Source organism: Carlito syrichta, unplaced genomic scaffold (assembly GCF_000164805.1).
Source record: "Carlito syrichta isolate Samal-C Ts95f unplaced genomic scaffold, Tarsius_syrichta-2.0.1 Scaffold112660, whole genome shotgun sequence".
NCBI classification, from domain to species: domain Eukaryota; kingdom Metazoa; phylum Chordata; class Mammalia; order Primates; family Tarsiidae; genus Carlito; species Carlito syrichta.
This window is the reverse complement of record NW_007056756.1, coordinates 255,488-273,474: the sequence shown is the minus strand read 5'-3', so window position 1 is coordinate 273,474 and position 17,987 is coordinate 255,488. Positions and strand designations below refer to the sequence as shown.

The window sequence follows — 17,987 nt, the reverse complement described above, 5'->3', positions numbered from 1 at the left end:
ATAATCCGTAGCTCTGCCACTTGAAGAGCTATGTGCCTTTGGGCAAATTGTTTAATTATTCTAAACCTTCATTTTCTCGTTTGTAAAATGTGGGTGGTAAGATCTTGCCAACTGTGATGGTTCCTGAAATCCTTCACAATAGAATTCAGTGTTGAGAAACTTATGATTAAAAAAAAAGACTTTTTGGAGAAGGGAGCCTTACTATGCTGTCCAGGCTGGTCTCAAATTCCTAGGCTCCAGTGATCCTCCCACCATAGCCTCCCAAGTAGCAAGAACTATAGGTGCGTACCATTGCACTCAGCAAAACTTATTTTTAACAGGTGATTAGAGCTTTATATTTATTAAGTTAATAGCATAAAAGTAGTACTCTAAATAGAACACCTCTAACATTTTACATATCTTAAATTAGTGACAATGATTCTTTTCTTGACCAAACTTTATTATTTATTTATTTATTTTTGGATGGACATCTCACTGTGTTGTCTAGGCTGGAGTGCAGTGGCACCCTTCCAGCCATTGCAGCCTCAACCTGCTGAGCTCAGGCAATTCTTTCGCCTCAACCTTCCAAGTAGCTAACCACAGGCGTGTGCCACCATGCCTGGCTATCTTTTTTTTATTGTAGAGATGACGTCTCACCAAACTGCCTAGGCTGGTCTTGAAACCCTGGGCTCAGTCAATTCTCTCACCTCTACCTCCCAAGGTGCTGGGATTACAGGCATGGGCCACTGCGCTCGGCTTGACCAAACTTTAATCAGGTGGTTTCTGTCTTTAGCTTACCTGGTTCAGTTGTAGCAAGAATTCTGCTGTCAGTTAAGAGAGACTCCCCCATATCTGATCATCCTGGACTTCCTTCAGCACAAATTCTTTTAAGTTGGTTTAGCAAGAATTCCCCATCGTTGATATCTCCTCCTGTAATTTTATGACTAGAAGTTGATTCCTACTTCCCAGCTCCCACTGATCCCACATACACAGAGTAATTTCAATTGGAAATGCTTTAGCTGATTATTCTTTACTTGTAGAATTATATTTCATCTTTTGGGAAGGATATTTCTGTCTGTCTCTGCTGATGAAAATGTCATACCAAAGCACATCTTATTTTCTCAGTAGCTGACTCTAGACCAGTCTCATCTCTCTCTCACCAACTAAGGAGTGTGTAGCAGTGCCTGGCACATTAGTAGTGTTGAGCAAATACCTACAACCATTAATACCTGAATTTTAATTTTTTTCAGCTTATTTTTTCTAAGCCTTCATTGCAAAAACTTCTTATTCTGCCTTGCCTTTGTTTTAATGCCTTTTCTCATTCTAAACCAAGAGTTCTTCTCTCCTTGTCTCCAAAAGGAAGAGTGACATGCAATCCGCAAACAATGAAACTAATGTTCTTGCTGTAAAGGCATCATGCAGAAGTAATTCAAGAATACTAGAATTTTATGGATGGTGCACTCTAGGTGGGTTACCCACTGGGTGATGTAATGTGGTCTAAAAGAGAAAACATATACAATGCCAGTAAATGCTCAATAAATGATAGGTCCTTTCCTATCTCTTCATTTTTACAGATGAGGACTGAAGCCCAGAAAGACAACTAGTCACAACTATGTTTTATAAAGGAAGGGACACTGTATTTTATTTTTTGTCCTTCTCCTTTTCCTGCTGCTCATATAGTTATATGGCTTAATGACCCATCTAACAAATCCACAAAGCTCACCAGTGCATTTGGCACCTAGTCAAGAACACAAATAGGGTAAAAAAACAACAAAAAAACCAAGTATTTTGGCCAACTGTAACAATTGTGTTGCTTTCTCCTAAAATTCCATTGTATCTGACGTACCAATTGTCCGTCGGTTAAGTCTCACACACAGTGGGAGATGACCACCGATTTACAGGCCATGGAGCATTTCATGGCTTCGACGATCTTTCATCAGATAAAAAGAGCGCTTTGGCTGAAAGTCAATGCAGTCCAGAATCACCATAATTTTAGGGTATTTCTACTTAAACCTTAACCAGTATTAGCACCAACTGGTTAAGGATAAGCACTCATTGAAGTAAACAGTCAACATAATAAATGTTCGACAAGAATTTATGGTGCCTGCCGGGATTATAACCTGAGAGCGCTTTGAAATCCCTCCCGGGCTACGGAAACCCGGTAGAGAACTACCTGGCTCAGCAAACAAGAATCAGAAGTGGGGCGGGGCTTGGAGGAGGCGGGGCCCGACAAACCCAGCGCAAGAATACGCCTCGGCGCATGCGCACCTCCTACTGGGGACTTTCCATTTGCTAGATGGGGGAGGCGTGTGGGAAGCAGTCTGCAGTTTTTAAATTTCTATACAAGCAATAAATTAATTTATGGATAGTTCCGTCCGTAATGTGAAAGTATTGTCCTCCGAGTTTAGAATTAAGAACACTAAACAGACACAGCTAAAGCAAGAGGCGACTTCTAGTACGTTCCCCCGTTCCCGTGGACATTGGTGGTCTAGCCCATTCCACCGACTTTCGCTCCCTAGCAGCTGGTAGGAGATCGAAGGATCGGGCCAATTGCGGCTGAAACGTCTTTGGAAGGAAGAAGGGGGTGAGGGAGCATCACTTCGAGTTCCGCCTCTTCTTTTTGAGGTGGTGGGGAAGGGAGACATAAGAAATACTGCCCTCTTAAGCCAACGGATCTTGCATCGTGCAAACTGCCGGGAGGGCGGCGGGAAAAGGGCAAGACGGGAGTAGGGGAAGGGAAGGAGCCAGGAAGCCGCGCGGGAGGGCGCGCGCGCGCGCCCCTTTTTCAGCAGTGTGGCGGGGTCGCACGCACGCCCGCCTCGGCGGCTGGGCGCGATTTGCGACAGCGGGGGGGGCGGTGGAGGTGGCGGCGGCAGTGGCAACTTTGCGGCAAGCTCTGGCCGGGCTTGCTTGACGGCGGTGTGGCGGAGGCCCCGCCCGAGGCGGCAGGAACCTGGAGGGAGGCGGAGGAATATGTCCGAGAGGGAAGTGTCGACTGCGCCGGCGGGAACAGACATGCCTGCGGCCAAGAAGCAGAAGCTGAGCAGCGACGAGAACAGCAACCCGGACCTCTCTGGAGACGAGAATGTGAGTGAAGCCCCTAGCCGTCGGGAGACTCTGGAGTGAAAGTTTAAGATTCTTTTAAAACTGTGGGCGCGGGGGCGGGCGGGCGGCCGTGGGGGAGGGAGAGGTGTCACCCCGTGTTCGGGAAAACGCGGGCGTGCTGGAGAGAGTCGAACTCGTCTCTGGGGGTTTTGAGCTGGGGCCGAGAGCGAGCAGGAACTTGGCAAGGAGAGGGGTTTAAGTGATCCGTGGTCTAGGAGTGCTGCCCTGCAGCCCTTTTGCCTGTGATGGGGGAGTGTGTGGGCCTCGGGGGATTCAGGAGAGAGTGCGGACCTGTGATTCCAGTAGTTTAATGTTAGATTTTCTGAGAAAGTTGTAAGGAGGGAGGCACACAGTCTTGAGGGACCCTATTAAAGGAGTTTGGGGATTGTGCCACTCTTAGACCCCAGAGAAATCTTCAGGATGGAAAGCTAGACCTCCGATTTAGGGGGGTTGGGAGACTTTATTAAAGGGGTTTGTGTCTGCTTCTGTCCTGTCCTGGGTGTGACTGAGCGTCACCTTTTCTATAGGAGGAACAAAATTGAGAGGGTCTTCTTTGAAATCCCTTTTGAGGAAGGAATGAGAGGGGCCGTTTCTCCTCGGAAAGTCTTTACTTAAGAGAAAGAAGACGACCTGGAAGAGTTTAGACAACACTGATAAAGGCAGACGTATTTAAGTGTGGGCTCATGGCATCCGCAGGCGTCAGATGTTTTAGAATCCTTTTTTTTTTTTTTTCTAAAGCTCTGACTTGGGCATTTATTCCAACAGTTAAATCAACTGTGTTTAAGTGACTCGCTATTAATAGCCTAATTGACAGGAATAACTTTTCAGTTTCAGGTTGATATCTAATAAGGTCAGCGAAATATCTTGACAATTTATTCGAAAATACTACTCCAAAACATGAACTCACTTCTCATGATATAGGGTAATAACTTCTAAATATCTTTCTAAAATCTTTAAAATGTTTCAGAAATAGACCAGGCGCGGTGGCTTATGCCTGTAATTCTAGCACTTTGGGAGGCCGAGGCGAGAGGATTACCCGAGCCCAGGCGTTCGAGACCAGCCTGGGCAACTTGGTGAGATCTCATCTCTACAATAAGTAAAAAAAATTAGCCGGGCGTGGTAGCATGCGCCTGTAGTTCCAGCTACTTGGAAGGCTGAGGTGGAAAGATTGTCTGAGTCCAGAGAGCCGAGGCTGCGGTGGCCCTGAGCCTGCCATTGCCCTCCAGCCTGGGCCACAGAGTGAGACTCTGAATAAAAAAAAAAAAAAGTTTCAGAAGGGTAGTATAAGTTTTTCGTTTTCTCAGTTTGGCTTGTTTTAGGATTAAATGGTACATCCTGCATGCTCGATTCCCAAATTCTACATCGGAAACCCTGACTGAGACATATATAGCATTGTGTCATGACCAGGATTTTCACTGAAGAGATGGGGAAGGATTCTTTTTGCCAAGAGAAGAAAGATTGTGAGATCTTGGACCTAGAATTTCTGGACAGCTTGGGTGTTAAATGTTACTTTCTTTTCTTTTTTCCTGTTGTGCACCACAATCTCACTATATGTTGGCATCTAACATTTTTGACTCTCTTCTTCCCAGTCTTTGGAGACTTAATTTTCTTTCTGCATTTTCTTAAATTTCTCTAGGCAGATTAGGGTAAGAAGAGCCCAAACGCTGGGTCCAAATGTGAGGTTAGAATTCCTACTCTACTAATTTAACCTTGAGCAAGGTACTTTACCTATTGTCAGTGAGGATTGTGTCATTTACCTTATGGAGTATTTGTGAAGATTAAATGAGTTAATATAGGTAAAGTGCTTAGAAGAGTGTATGCCCCATACTCTGTACTATACAAATGTTAGTTATTTATAATAATTACTTATTTGTAATTTCACAGAATAATGGTTTTGGCCCTTCCACATACTTAATAATCAGACAGAATATAATGAAAATGTCAAACCTGTTTAGAATGAGGGAAATTTCAGGAGACAAAATAAATGAAAACTTATTTTCTTTTTGCAGACCCTTAAAGGGGAATATGTTCTTCGGTGCAATTTTAATGCTATTCAAAACCAAATGATTGGATGAAGCTTTGTTTTGATTCCTCCATTTGGATAGACTTAACTTTTGTGTGTGTGTGCACACCCATGTGCACCTTGGAATCCTTAATGAGTCCTGTGAAGTCTTCTCCAAATAACATTTAAAAATGTACATAAGGGGAGGCTGAGGCAGGAGGATCACTTGAACCCAGAAGTTCAAGACCAGACTGTGTAATAGTGAGACCTCATAAAAAAATTAAAATTAAAAATAAAGCAGATAAGGTTACAAACAAAATTAATTATAGAATTGTACATGTTATAAAATATTTTTAAAACAAATTTATGTATTTTATTGGCACTTTAAGTAACAACATCTGCAATGAGTTTTATAATAGTGATGGGCATAAACAGTTTTTCAAGATCTGTAACAATTAATATTATAAAATAAAAATACCTAAATCCGTTGGTGACAAAGTCACAACTGCGGTGACATTAGCATGTGTTACCTGCATGATAATATAAGGAAGTGCTGAATTTCAGTTGAAGGTGGTGAAAATTAAGATGCAATTATTTTTTCCCATTTGAGTTTAAAGGCTCACTGAATTCCATCTAAGTACCCCTGTTCTAGGTCATAGATTAGGGGAGCCAGTAAGGAAAGGAAGTAGAGGACATTGTGTAAAAATGAGTTCAGAAAAAACTAATAAGGGCAGTAGTTTTACTCGAGGGAGCTGAATAAAGACAAAAGAAGTCCAAAGGCATATGGAGAAGAGTTGTAGTTTTTGAGTTGCAGTTAAGGTAACCTGAGCAGTTACTACTGTTAAAGTGAGTCAAAGAACTATGAAGACATTTTAAACTCATCATATATGTTATCTGCCATTTTTTTGAACTTTTTGAGATCATAAGAGTGCTGAGTAGTTAGCTTCTGAAATAGTACTGTTGACTGCTTTGATAATAAAATCAGAGTGCAGAATCTGGAGAATTGTCTTTTTGCTTAAATAACCTGTGGCAAGGTTAAGAGGCAAATTACCATCTTATGTCTGTTTCCTTGTTGGGCAAGTGAAGGTGATAGTGCCTTGTCTGTTGCACAGTATCATTCTGTACTTTGAGGAAGGGATAGGGAGAAATCAGCCTGAACACATATTAGACATTAAGCAAAGATTTGATTTTGATTTAAAGATAAAATGGAAGCATTGTGAATGTATTACATATCCATTTGATTTCATCTTGATTTGCCTTTGCAGGAGGTGGGTAAATTAAGTCGTCAGTAAAATATGCTGTGTGCCCTATTATTGACAGTTTTGTGTGGCCTCTTGATTGGCAGCTCAGTCTTTAGCCTGAATGGAAAGAAGCTGGTATATAAATATCTAAGAGTTTTAAAATTTCATTTCTCTAGTGTTAAAAGGTAACTTTTCAGAAACAAGGTAAGTGAATACATGCTAAAAAATTTATTTTTTTCATGAGGGAACCAGGCAAATGTTTTATAGTAACTGGTTAACCAGAGAAGTCAAAACAGTACAGATTTATATTGAGTAAAGGAAATAGAGGGAATAACAAATGGAGACAAAAATCTTTTTTTCACTGAGTGGAAAAGCAGACATTTTGAACCTCCACCATGGAGATAAAATTTGCTGTGTGTCTATCAGTTACCTATTAATATAAAGAGTTGTAAGATAGCTCAAAGACATTGAAGAGGGCTATAATCTCATAATCAGGAAGGGTGTACTATAGATAATGCATCTTTCCATTGATGCACAGAATTGTTCTCTACATTCAATTTTATATATGAATGCAATTGAAAGGTGGGGAGAAATAGGGAGAGATTAAAATATCACTATTTTTTACATTAACATTAAATTATAATTCAAATATTTGTTGGATACCTACTGCTTGCCACCTACCACTTCATTTTTTTATGCTAGCATATTCCATGTAGTGTATTTTTTTTAAAAAAGCATTTCATTTGGAGCCATTTGAAATTTTGAAAACACTCAAGACTGTATAATGGAATATTATTTTTAAGTGAATTAATATGGCTTTTTATATACCTTTTGACACTCCAGTTAATTTTAAACCTTCTGTAATATCATAAAACCAGCTTTAGGAAGCAATAATTTAGAAATAGCCCCTAAAGCAATGTTTCCTAGACTGTGTTCTAACAGATGTTAATAGGCATTTCATGGAAAAAAAGGTTTCCTCTGGAATGAATTTTAGAACTACTGCCCCAAGGTAATAGATTTAAATAAATCTTTTTATTCCAGAGAAGACATTGGAATCTCTAATCAAAGGAGGTAGTGAAATCCTCTTCTGAGATTAGAAGGCTATTAATATGTCTTCTGGACTAGAGGTATAATAAATTAGAATTTTCAAGGTTTCTTGCAGTCTTTTCTATATTTGGAAAGATTAACTAGAGTCTCTGGGGTCCAAATATATGAGTATTATTACTTTAGAACTATGAGGAAATTTTCACTTGTAGATAGCATAGAATATATAGGACTTTAAAAAATATTCTGAATGGGTTGTGTTATGGACAAGTGGAATTTGCACAACAGGATTTGTTAAAGCTACGTATCTCAAACGGCTGCCAACCCCCCATGCTGCAGACTGAGCAGCAGTCAAATGAATTTGAAGACATTAGTTTTGGGTTTGATTGCAGCATCCCTTACTGCTATGTCCAGTTATTTTAACAACACCTTCTTACCTAACAGTGCCTTCTTTGAAGAGCTATAAAGTTTAAATGTTCTACTGTATTAAAGTAACTGGCACAGACTAGTATCTTATTAAAGAAAATCCTCTTCCATTATCATTCTGATTGGTATTTTGTTTTCATTTTTTGCTGAAATATGTCTATAAAAAGTCTAATGTGTAGCTGAATTGCTTTTTATCCTTATTTAGAGGGAAGAACACATTTTTTTCATTTCTTGGACAAATTCTTTTAGGTCAGTCAGCATTTCCCAGGACAAAATTACTTACTGCTAAATATAGTATTACTGTTTCATGTAATTTTCTTAATTTACTGCTTACAGGATGATGCTGTCAGTATAGAAAGTGGTACAAACACTGAACGCCCTGATACACCTACAAACACGCCAAATGCACCTGGTCGAAAAAGTTGGGGGAAGGGGAAATGGAAGTCAAAGAAATGCAAATATTCCTTCAAATGTGTAAATAGTCTCAAGGTATGTGCACAAAGATGCATCCTATGGACTGAATGCTACACTTCATATTTATTTCTCAATGGCACACATTCTGTACTCAAGATACTCTGTCAGGTTTTAAATATTTTAGGTTACAGTGTTTTGAAGGGGTTTTTTTGGGTAGTTAAGATTGCATATTTATTATGGTCCATCCCATGTTTAGGATTTGGTTTTGGTTTTTTGTTTGTTTTAAAACAAGTGACACGGAGTAGTTGCAGCCTGTTTTTGCTTTGTTTGTATTTAAAAAAAGATTTTGGAGAAATATTACAAAATATTACTCTTCATATTTTGGTAAGACTTCAAAAACATGAGCCACTACTGGCACCAATTATTAAAAAGATCTAAATGTGACTGGCCTGTTAACTTTGAGTCTGTATAAATTGAAATACATGTCTTATTACTTTGTACAGATTTTTTAGTTTAACTTCTGTTCCCCCCTGCTTTTTTTTGTTTTGTGTTTTTGAGTAGGAGTCTCCCTCTGTGCCCATACTGGTAGCAGGCTCACGTCCACTGCAGCCTACACTTGCTGGGCTCAGGTGATCCCTCTGCCTCAGCCTTCCAAGTAGCTGGAACTACAGGCACACACAGTACCACACCTGGCTAGTTTTTGATTTATTGTAGAGATGGGGTCTCACCAAGTTGCCTATGTTGGTCTCGAACCAGTGAGCTCAGGCAATCCTCTCATCTTGGCCTCCCAGAGTGCTGGGATTATAGGCGCGAGCCACCGCGCCCAGCCTAAAAGGAAAATATTAAAGTATTTTCATAGGTAGGTAGTTGTTACCTAGCCTGTGATTTGAGTCTTTGATTGCTTTGTGTTTTTTTTTGGTTTTAGTCCGAGTCTCACTCTGTCACCCAGGCTGGAGTGCAATGGCACACTCACTGCCACTGCAGCCTGGACCTGCTGGGCTCAGGTGATCCTTCCACCTCAGCCTTCCTAGTAGCTGGAACTACAGGCATGCACCACCATGCCTGGCTAATTTTTAAATTTACTACAGAGATGAAGTCTCTTGCCAAGTTGCCCAGGCTGGTCTCAAACCCCTGGGTTCAGGAGTCTTTTTGCCTTTGCTTCCCAAAGTGCTGGGATTACAGACATGAGCCACTGTGCCCAGCCTAAGCCTTCGATTGTTATAAAACTGTTGAAAATGATATTTGATTGATTGATTGAGTCAGAGTCTCTCTGTTGCCCAGGCTGGAGGGCTGTGGCATACTCACAGCCACTGCAGCCTCAACCTGCATACACAATATTTTAAAATGTGGAACTAGACTAATTTAATTTTAATTTTTCTTTTAGTTTTACTGTCTGAAAATATTTTTTAGTTTTAATGTCAAAAGTCAGTTTATATATGATACACAAAATAGTGGATTGCATTTTGGAAAAATATTAGAAGGAGTAAGGTTAGTTTACTACTATTTATTGGTTTATAAGATACGTTAATTCTTATTTCTTGATTATTTTATAGGAAGATCATAACCAGCCATTGTTTGGAGTTCAGTTTAACTGGCACAGTAAAGAAGGAGATCCACTAGTGTTTGCAACTGTAGGAAGCAACAGAGTGAGTATTGAGGGGTCTCTTTGATGTTTGGATTGTCAGGTCTCAAGTTGATATAATATTGAGATGGAGTGATTTCAGAGTAAACTTTGTGTAAGTTTAACAATATGATTCTTTTATGTATGAGTGAAACTTTCTAGAAAAATTGTCAAAACTAGTATTCATAACTGAAAATACATCTTCATTTAATATATTACTCCCAATTTTCATGAAACAGGTTTATGCTCATGTTTCTCTTCATAAATATTTTGAGTGGATGAAAGAATGACTTTCCTCTTTTTGCAGTGATCTTAGTTGTCATTCAAATGGGATAAGCGGTCCGTGGTTTTGTAAAAAATAGTGTAATTAATGGCTCTATAAATGAAAGCATAATTCCATCAGAGGATTTATTGGTTCTTTTATTTTTGTTTTTAAAAATTTTTTGTGAGTCTCACTTTGTTCCCCAGGCTGTAACACAGTGGCATGCTTATGGCCACTGCAACCTCGATCTGCTTGGCTCAGATGATCCTTCCACCTCAGCCTTTCAAGTAGTTGGAGCCACATGTGTGTACCACCACGCCCAGCTAATTTTTTGATTTATTGTAGAGATGAAGTCTTGCCGTGTTGCCCAGACTGGTCTCAAACCCCTAGGCTCAGATAATTATCTCACCTCCACTTCCCAAAGTGCAGGGATTACAGGCATGAGCCACCACACCCAGTTTATCCAGTGGTTTTAAAGAATAGTTATTGAAAGTGTTTTAATTATTTGCAGTAAACATTTGATTTTGCTTCTAAGGAAGGCAAAAGTATTTTGTTTGTTTGTTTGTTTTTGGAGTCTGAGTTTTACTCTGTCTCACAGGCAGGAGGGCAGTGGCAAGCTCTCGGCCACTGCAGCCTCAACCTGCTGGGCTCAGGTGATCCTTTCACCTCAGCCTTCCAAGTAGCTGGAACTACAGGCACGCACCACTGTGCCTAGCTAATTTTTTGATTTATTGTAGAGATGAGTTTTCAAAGTGCTGGGATTATAGGCGTGAGCCACCATGTCTGACCTGGCAAAAGTATTTTGAACTGAGAGTACTATGCTGGTTAACTTTTGGGTTAAACTGGGAGCTGAACATGTGGATTGCAAAGACTTATTTATTCATTCTATTCACTTCTAAATGAGTGGAGAATGGGGAGATTCCCTAGTGCTTTCCAGGGAGTCTTCAAGAGTTTTCTACTAAAGTTGAAATTACCTCAGAGAAAAATTGTCCCCTTAAGTTTTTATTAAACTAACATTCTGGTTATCAGTTAAAACAGTACTGGGAATTAAGAGGCATAGCATAAGAATAGATTGGTGTATTCAAAAAAAGAAATATAGAGGAAACAGACTAATTGGAAATGGGCTGATGACATCTGAAAGTCACTTCTCTGTCCTTAGCTATGAGTAAAATGGGAAGAAATGTATAAAATTTTAGTGTTACAAAATTGTGGATAGTGTATACATTTTTAATTTTAGAATGTGACAGATCAAAAGGGCTACCGTGCATGGCAACTTGAGACTAGTTTGAGACCAGCCTGGGCAACTTGGTGAAAACTCATCTCTACAATAAATCAAAAAATTAGCCAGGCACAGTGGTGCGTGCCTGTAGTTCCAGCTACTTGGAAGGCTGAGGCGGAAGCTGAACTATCAAAAATAATTCATTATTAGGCAAATTGTAGCCTTTTTTTTTTTTTTTTTTGAGTTGGAGTCTTACTCTGTTGCCCAGGCTAGAGGGCTGTAGCACACTTCCAGCCACTGCAGCCTTGACCTGCTGGACTCAGGTGATTCTTCCACCTCAGCCTTCCAAGTAGCTGGACTATAGGCACACGCCACCACACCTGGCTGGTTTTTTTATTTATTCTGAAGATGAGGTCTTGCCGAGTTGCTCAAGCTGGTCTCGAACCCCTGGGCTCAGGCAGTCATCTCACCTCAGCCTCCCAAAGTGCTGGGATTATAGGCATGAGCCATTGAGCTCGGCAAATTGTAGACTTTTAAAATATATAAATTCAATTTGAATTTAAGACCTTTTTTTATTATGAATGTAGTTAAAGGATGATAAAACACAATTTGGGGTTTTCATTATTCACTTGGAAGAGTTGGTGTGATTATAGGGATGAAATATAGGTTTAAAAGATTGGAAATAGAAACTATTATTACTACAGTATTTAGTACACTCTGGATATTATGCAAAACATTGGGCTTTATATTTACTTCCTTAAGCTTGATTTTAAGGTAATAGCTTCTGTAATATATTGAAGAAATAATTGTGACTGGAATATATTTAAAAGTCCAAGTATGTTTCAGTACTCTCCTGTATAGATGAAATTTGCTGTATTTTCATTTTCATCAGGTTACCTTATATGAATGTCATTCACAAGGAGAAATTCGGTTGTTGCAGTCTTATGTGGATGCTGATGTATCCTTTCCCAAGTTTTTAATATCTTTGGACACAGAAATTTATTTTGGACATCAATACTTTGCTAAGTTAATTAATTATCTAAAGTTATTGTCCTTTCTTAACTTTAATCAGTGCTATTTCTTTACTATCCCTATCACCTAAGAGAATCCTGATATTTAGTTTTCCTGATACTTAGGAATCTACTGTGAGGTGGATGTGGTGTGTGACTTCAGAGGGCTGGAGATGGGAGCATTAGAAATCTAGTAACAAAATGTTAACAGATACTAGCCAAACCCTCCTTTTATCTTGTCTAAAATTTATCATTTCACTGTAGTTACGATGTACTTAGGTTGATCAGAAGCTGTGACTAGTAGTCATTTGATCAACAAAGTATTTGATCAACAAAGCCTAGAGGGGAAAAAATAAATGCAGTTTACTAAATACAGTATTGCCAAACATGGGTTCATAAAGAAAAAGAACAATTTGAAAAGCCAAGGGGTTAGAGCAGTAAAAACTAGGTGAAAAGATGTTTCTTCTAGATCAATTTGAAAAACCAAGCAAACAAGACAAGGCAAGGGCATTCAAACTTCTGTAGAAGAAATGGAAAGAAGTAAACCTGTTGCTGACTGGGAAGATCTCACATAGAAAAAGGTGGAACGCAGAATAATTTATTTTTATTTTGATACTCATAGTCAGATCAGGATAGAGCAAAGGTTAGCAAAGGTTGCCTGTAGGCTGGCAACCTGTTTTAGTAAATAAGTTTTATTGGAAATAAGTCATGCCCTTTTTTTAAATATATTATCTGTGGCTGTTTTGGCATTGTGACAGAGTTGAGTACTTGAACAAACAGCTAAATAATGTTGACTGGAAGTACTGCAGTTTTGTGTGATCATTTGGTATGACTTTTAGACCTAAAATCACCAGTGTATATATTTGGTTGCATGAAGAAAAATGAGATCTTTATTTTAAAGACTTTAGCAGTTCTTTACAAGTTTCTGTCTGTTGTAATCATTAACATGTTTATTTCTCAAAAATAAATTACATTTCTTAACTGTGGCATTTCTTAGGCTGATGAAAACTTTTACACTTGTGCATGGACCTATGATAGCAATACAAGTCATCCTTTGTTGGCTGTAGCTGGATCTAGAGGCATAATTAGGATAATTAATCCTATAACAATGCAGTGTATAAAGGTGGGTTTTCTGGTTAAATTGTAGATCTGCTTCTTGAATGCATGCCTATAAAAGCTTATGTTAAATTTAAAACTAATGGAATCAATGACTGTAAAATTTCTGATTTGATTTGTACTTTGTTTACTGCTTTCTTTAGATAAATCTCTTGGCCTGTAAATTAAAGAATAAATGGGAAAGTTTTAATATTTGCAGTGTTAAAAATCATTTCCAGCTGGGAGTGGTGGCTCATGCCTATAATCCCAGCACTTTGGGAGGCAGAGGTGAGAGGATTGCCTGAGCCTATGGTTTCCAGGTCAGCCTGGGCAACATGACAAGACCTCATCTCTACAATAAATAAAAAAAAATTAGTTGGGTATAGTGGCACATACCTGTGGTTTCAGCTACTTGGAAGACTGAGGCGGAATGATCACATGAGCCTGCCACTGCACTCCAACCTGTGCAAAAGAGTGAGACGCTGACGCAAAAAAAAAAAAAAAAAATCATTTCCCCTCTTCTGCCTTGCCTTGTTTTGAGAGGCTCTAAGTGAACAATAACGGAAGAGCGAGTCCATTTTTCAAGACACCCAAACTGCGATGGACGGGAGTTGAAGAGTCAAGAGAGATCTTGTGATGAACATAAGGATGAAGCCTAGGAAGTTGTTATGAAGACAAGTTTTACCACTCAGTTTTATTGAATATTTTTAACCTTGGGGGGCACATTAGAATCATTTGTGAATTTAGGAACACCCGAGCCCCTGCTAATCCAATCATATCAAGCATCTGGAGGTGGGACTTGAGTATCTTTTTTTAAATTCTTTTTACTTCAAGTTTTTTGAGTGATCTTCATATGCAGGCAAGATTGAGAGTCACTATTTTAAGTGAAACTATTTTTCCATTTTCTAAATATTTATGAAAGAGTATTTATTGATTTTGAGGTGAAACTTGAAATGTTTTAAATGTATTGTAGCACTATGTTGGCCATGGAAATGCTATCAATGAGCTGAAATTCCACCCAAGAGATCCAAATCTTCTCCTGTCAGTAAGTAAAGGTAAGCAAAGCAGATGTTTCTTTAGTTTGTGGAGTTACTAATGTTAAAAAAAAACTTGGCAAAAAGAGTTGGGAAAAGCCATTAAGAGAAGAGTTGTATGCTTATATACCTGATAAAAAAAATTATCACAAGACTGCAAAAACCACAGCCTTACACAATGGCCATCACAGCCTTACACACAAAAAATTATTTCTATGAGCACATCTGCTCAGCAGGTTCCTTGGCCAAACCTTTACAGGCATCACCTCCACCCACCCCACCCCCCTTTTTTTTTTTGTGAGTAGGAGTCTCACTCTGTTGCCCAGGCTGGAGTGTAGTGGCACCCTTGTCTTTCTGGGCTTAGGTGATCCCTCCACTTCAGCCTTCCAAGTAGCTGGAACTACAGGCATGCGCCACCATGCCTGGCTAGGTTTTTTTTTTTTTTTTTTTTTAATGTATTGTAGAGATGAGCTCTTGCTAAGTTGCCCAGAATGGTCTCAAACCCCTGGGCTCAGGCAATCCTCTTGCCTTGGCCTCCCAAAGTGCTGGGATTACAGGCGTGAGCCACTGTGTCCGGCTGGCATCACCCTTAATGATCTTTGTAGCCAAAGATAATGATTTCAAAACAGTTTTCTCTTTAAAAATCTATGTCTTTCCTTTGTCTATCTGAATATGCACAGAGTTTACTGTGGCAAGCATATCCCCACTGAAATATTTTATTCCCAATAAACTTTTTTTTTTTTTTTTTTGAGTGCAAGTCTCACTATGTTGCCCAGGCTAAAGTACAGTGACACAAAGATAGCTCACACTGCAGCTTCAAGCTCCCAGGCCTCAGTGATCCTCCTGCCTCACCCTCCCGAGTTGCTGGGTCTTCAGGCACACGACACCACACCCAGCTATGGGGATAATTGTTCTAAGGGAAAAAAAACCAAATTAAAATAATTATAGCATTGCATTTTAGTAGAAAAATCTCAGGCTATTAGCATCTCCAAGAATTGGGGAAGGGACCATGAGATACACTTATGTCTGTTAAAGTCATATTCAAATAAAATAATTGGTATTGTGGATTAAATATAGGCTGCCCTTCTTATTTATCATATTGTATTGTGATGGTTTGAACTTTATACTTTTTTTTTTTTGAGTTGGAGTCTCACTGTGTTGCTCAGGCTGCAGTGCAGTGGCCCACTCACAGCCACTGCAGCCTCAGCCTGCAGGGCTCCGGCAGTCCTTCACCTCAGCCTTCCAAGTAGCTGAAACTACAGGCACGTGTAGCCACGCCTGGCTAATTTTTTTGATTTATTGTAGAGATAAGTTCTTGCCAAGTTGACCAAGCTGGTCTAGAACCCCTGGGCTCTGGCAATCCTCTTGCCTCCGCCTCCCAAAGTCTTGGGATTACAGGCATGAGCCACTGTACCCAGCCTGAACTTTATACTTAATTGAATAATTGTGTGAAGTTTTGTCAGTTTTAAGCGGCATATCAACAAAATTATGACTTTTTAAAAAAGTTTTAAAGATAGATTTGCAAATCATTTTGCTAGCTGCCATCATTCTGTTCAATCATGTACTAAAAAATACTGCATATGAAAATTCATACTGCTTGTTTATTTATTATTTATTTAAATTTTTTTGAGTCAGGTTCTCACTCTTTTGCCCAGGTTCAAGTGCAGTGGCATGCTCATGGCCACCACAGCCTCAACCTGCTGGGCTTAGGCCATCCTTCCGCCTCAGCCTTCCAAGTAGCTGGAACTACAGGCATGTGCCACTGTGCCTGGCTAATTTTTTGATTTATTGTACCCAGGCAGGTCTCGAATCCATGGGCTCAGGCAGTTCTCTCACCTCTGCCTCCCAAAATGCTGGGATTATAGGTGTGAGCCACCACACCCGGCCTGCATGTTTATTTTTAAAAACAGCTTTTGTTTTATCAAGGATACCCTAAAGAATTTCATAAAATGCTGAGTTCTCCAGTATAAGCCCTTTAAAATAATTGCTATAAAGAGAAAGCCTTTTGTTGTCCTTTGTGCCTTTATTGGCATAAATTTATTTGGGGTTTAGACCAATCTTACTAAGTTTTGAGCTCTCTGAAATGAGTTAGGTTGTTCTTATTTCTTTTTTTTTTTTAGAGATGAGTTCTGGCCCAGTTGCTCAGGCTGGTCTTGAACCCCTGGACTCAGACAATCCTCTCGCCTCCACCTCCCAGAGTGCTGGGATTATAGGCGTGAGCTACCATGCCTGGCAGGTTGTTCTTATTTCTACATTCTGTTCTTGATTGCCTTTTCTTTTTGCATTTCTATTCTTAGGCTTGTCAAACCTGTAATCTCCCCTATAGTCAACTCAAATTAAAGGATGTCTTCAAATTAAAACTCTTACATGAAAATATTTGTCAGTTTTCTGTAACTACCAAGGCTTAAGTTTGAAAATCACCATCTCTAAGAAGAACCAATGACCTTTTTTTTTTTTTTTAAGTAGGAGTCTCATTCTCTCACCCAGGCTATAGTGCAGTGGCATGCTCAAGGCCACCTCAGCCTGCTGGGCTCAGATGATCCTTCCGCCTCAGCCTTCCAAGTAGCTAGAACCACAGGTGCGAATCACCATACCCAGCTAATTTTTTCATTTGTTGTAGAGACAAGGTCTCACCAAGTTGCCCTGGCTGGTCTCGAACCCCTGGACTTAGGCAATTCTCTTGCCTCTGCCTCCCAAAGTGCTGGGATTATAGGCTATCAAGAACTCATAGCTCAACAAAAAGTCCAGTTAAAAAAAAAGGACAAAAGTTTTGAATAGGCATTTATTCAAAGAGTATACACAAATGGCCACTGAGAACATGAAAATATGTTCAAATATTAATCATCAGGGAAATACAAATAAAAACCACAATGAGATACTACTTAGAATGGCTCTAATAAAAAAGACAAGTATCTGACACATACACACATACAAGCGTGCATATATATATATGTATGTATTTTGGTGTCTTCCTCTCCAAGACATTCCACACAAAAACTTGTATTTTTACAGCAGCCTTAATTTCCACCCTTGACACATGCTTTACTGCTTCAGTGTTACTTATGAAATATGTTACTGGCTGGGCGTGGTGGCTCACGCCTATAATTCCAGCATTTTGGGAGGCCAAGGTGAGAGGATTGCCTGCACCCAGGGGTTTGAGACCAGCCTGGGCAACTTGGCGAGACCTCGTCTCTACAATAAATCAAAAAATTAGCTGGGCATGGTGGCATGTGCCTGTAGTTCCAGCTACTTGCAAGGCTGAGGTAGAAGGATCACCTTAGCCCAGGAGGTTGGGGTTGTGGTGGCTGTGAGCATGTCACTGCACTCCAGCCTGGGTGATAGAGTAAGACTCCAACTCAAAAAAAAGAAAAAAATATGTTAGTTTTCATGTACTGTATGACCATTGTTATTTTTTAGTCTCTACATGATAGTTCTTTTGCTTTACATTTTTTACTAAAGTTTAATAGAAAAGATTTTTCAATTTATGGCTATATAATTCTTTTTTTTTTTTTTTTTTTTTTTGGTTGGGGTTCCC

General features: G+C 39.5%; 1 protein-coding gene across 4 annotated transcripts in view; it reads left to right on the top strand.

Moving 5' to 3' along the window:
- The first annotated feature begins 2,106 nt into the window (after positions 1–2,106).
- EED (embryonic ectoderm development) overlaps positions 2,107–17,987 on the top strand; it is a 35,635-nt gene continuing 19,754 nt past the window's right edge. For 3 of the 4 annotated variants that reach the window (XM_021718839.1, XM_008071090.2, XM_021718831.1), the window contains exons 1-6: positions 2,107–3,066; positions 8,134–8,286; positions 9,765–9,857; positions 12,206–12,271; positions 13,321–13,446; positions 14,392–14,473. In XM_021718839.1, the coding sequence (XP_021574514.1) occupies positions 2,953–3,066; positions 8,134–8,286; positions 9,765–9,857; positions 12,206–12,271; positions 13,321–13,446; positions 14,392–14,473 (634 nt within the window). In that variant the 5' untranslated portion in view covers positions 2,107–2,952. The remainder of the gene's footprint in view (positions 3,067–8,133; positions 8,287–9,764; positions 9,858–12,205; positions 12,272–13,320; positions 13,447–14,391; positions 14,474–17,987) is intronic. The other variant, XM_021718835.1, reaches the window with a different exon arrangement.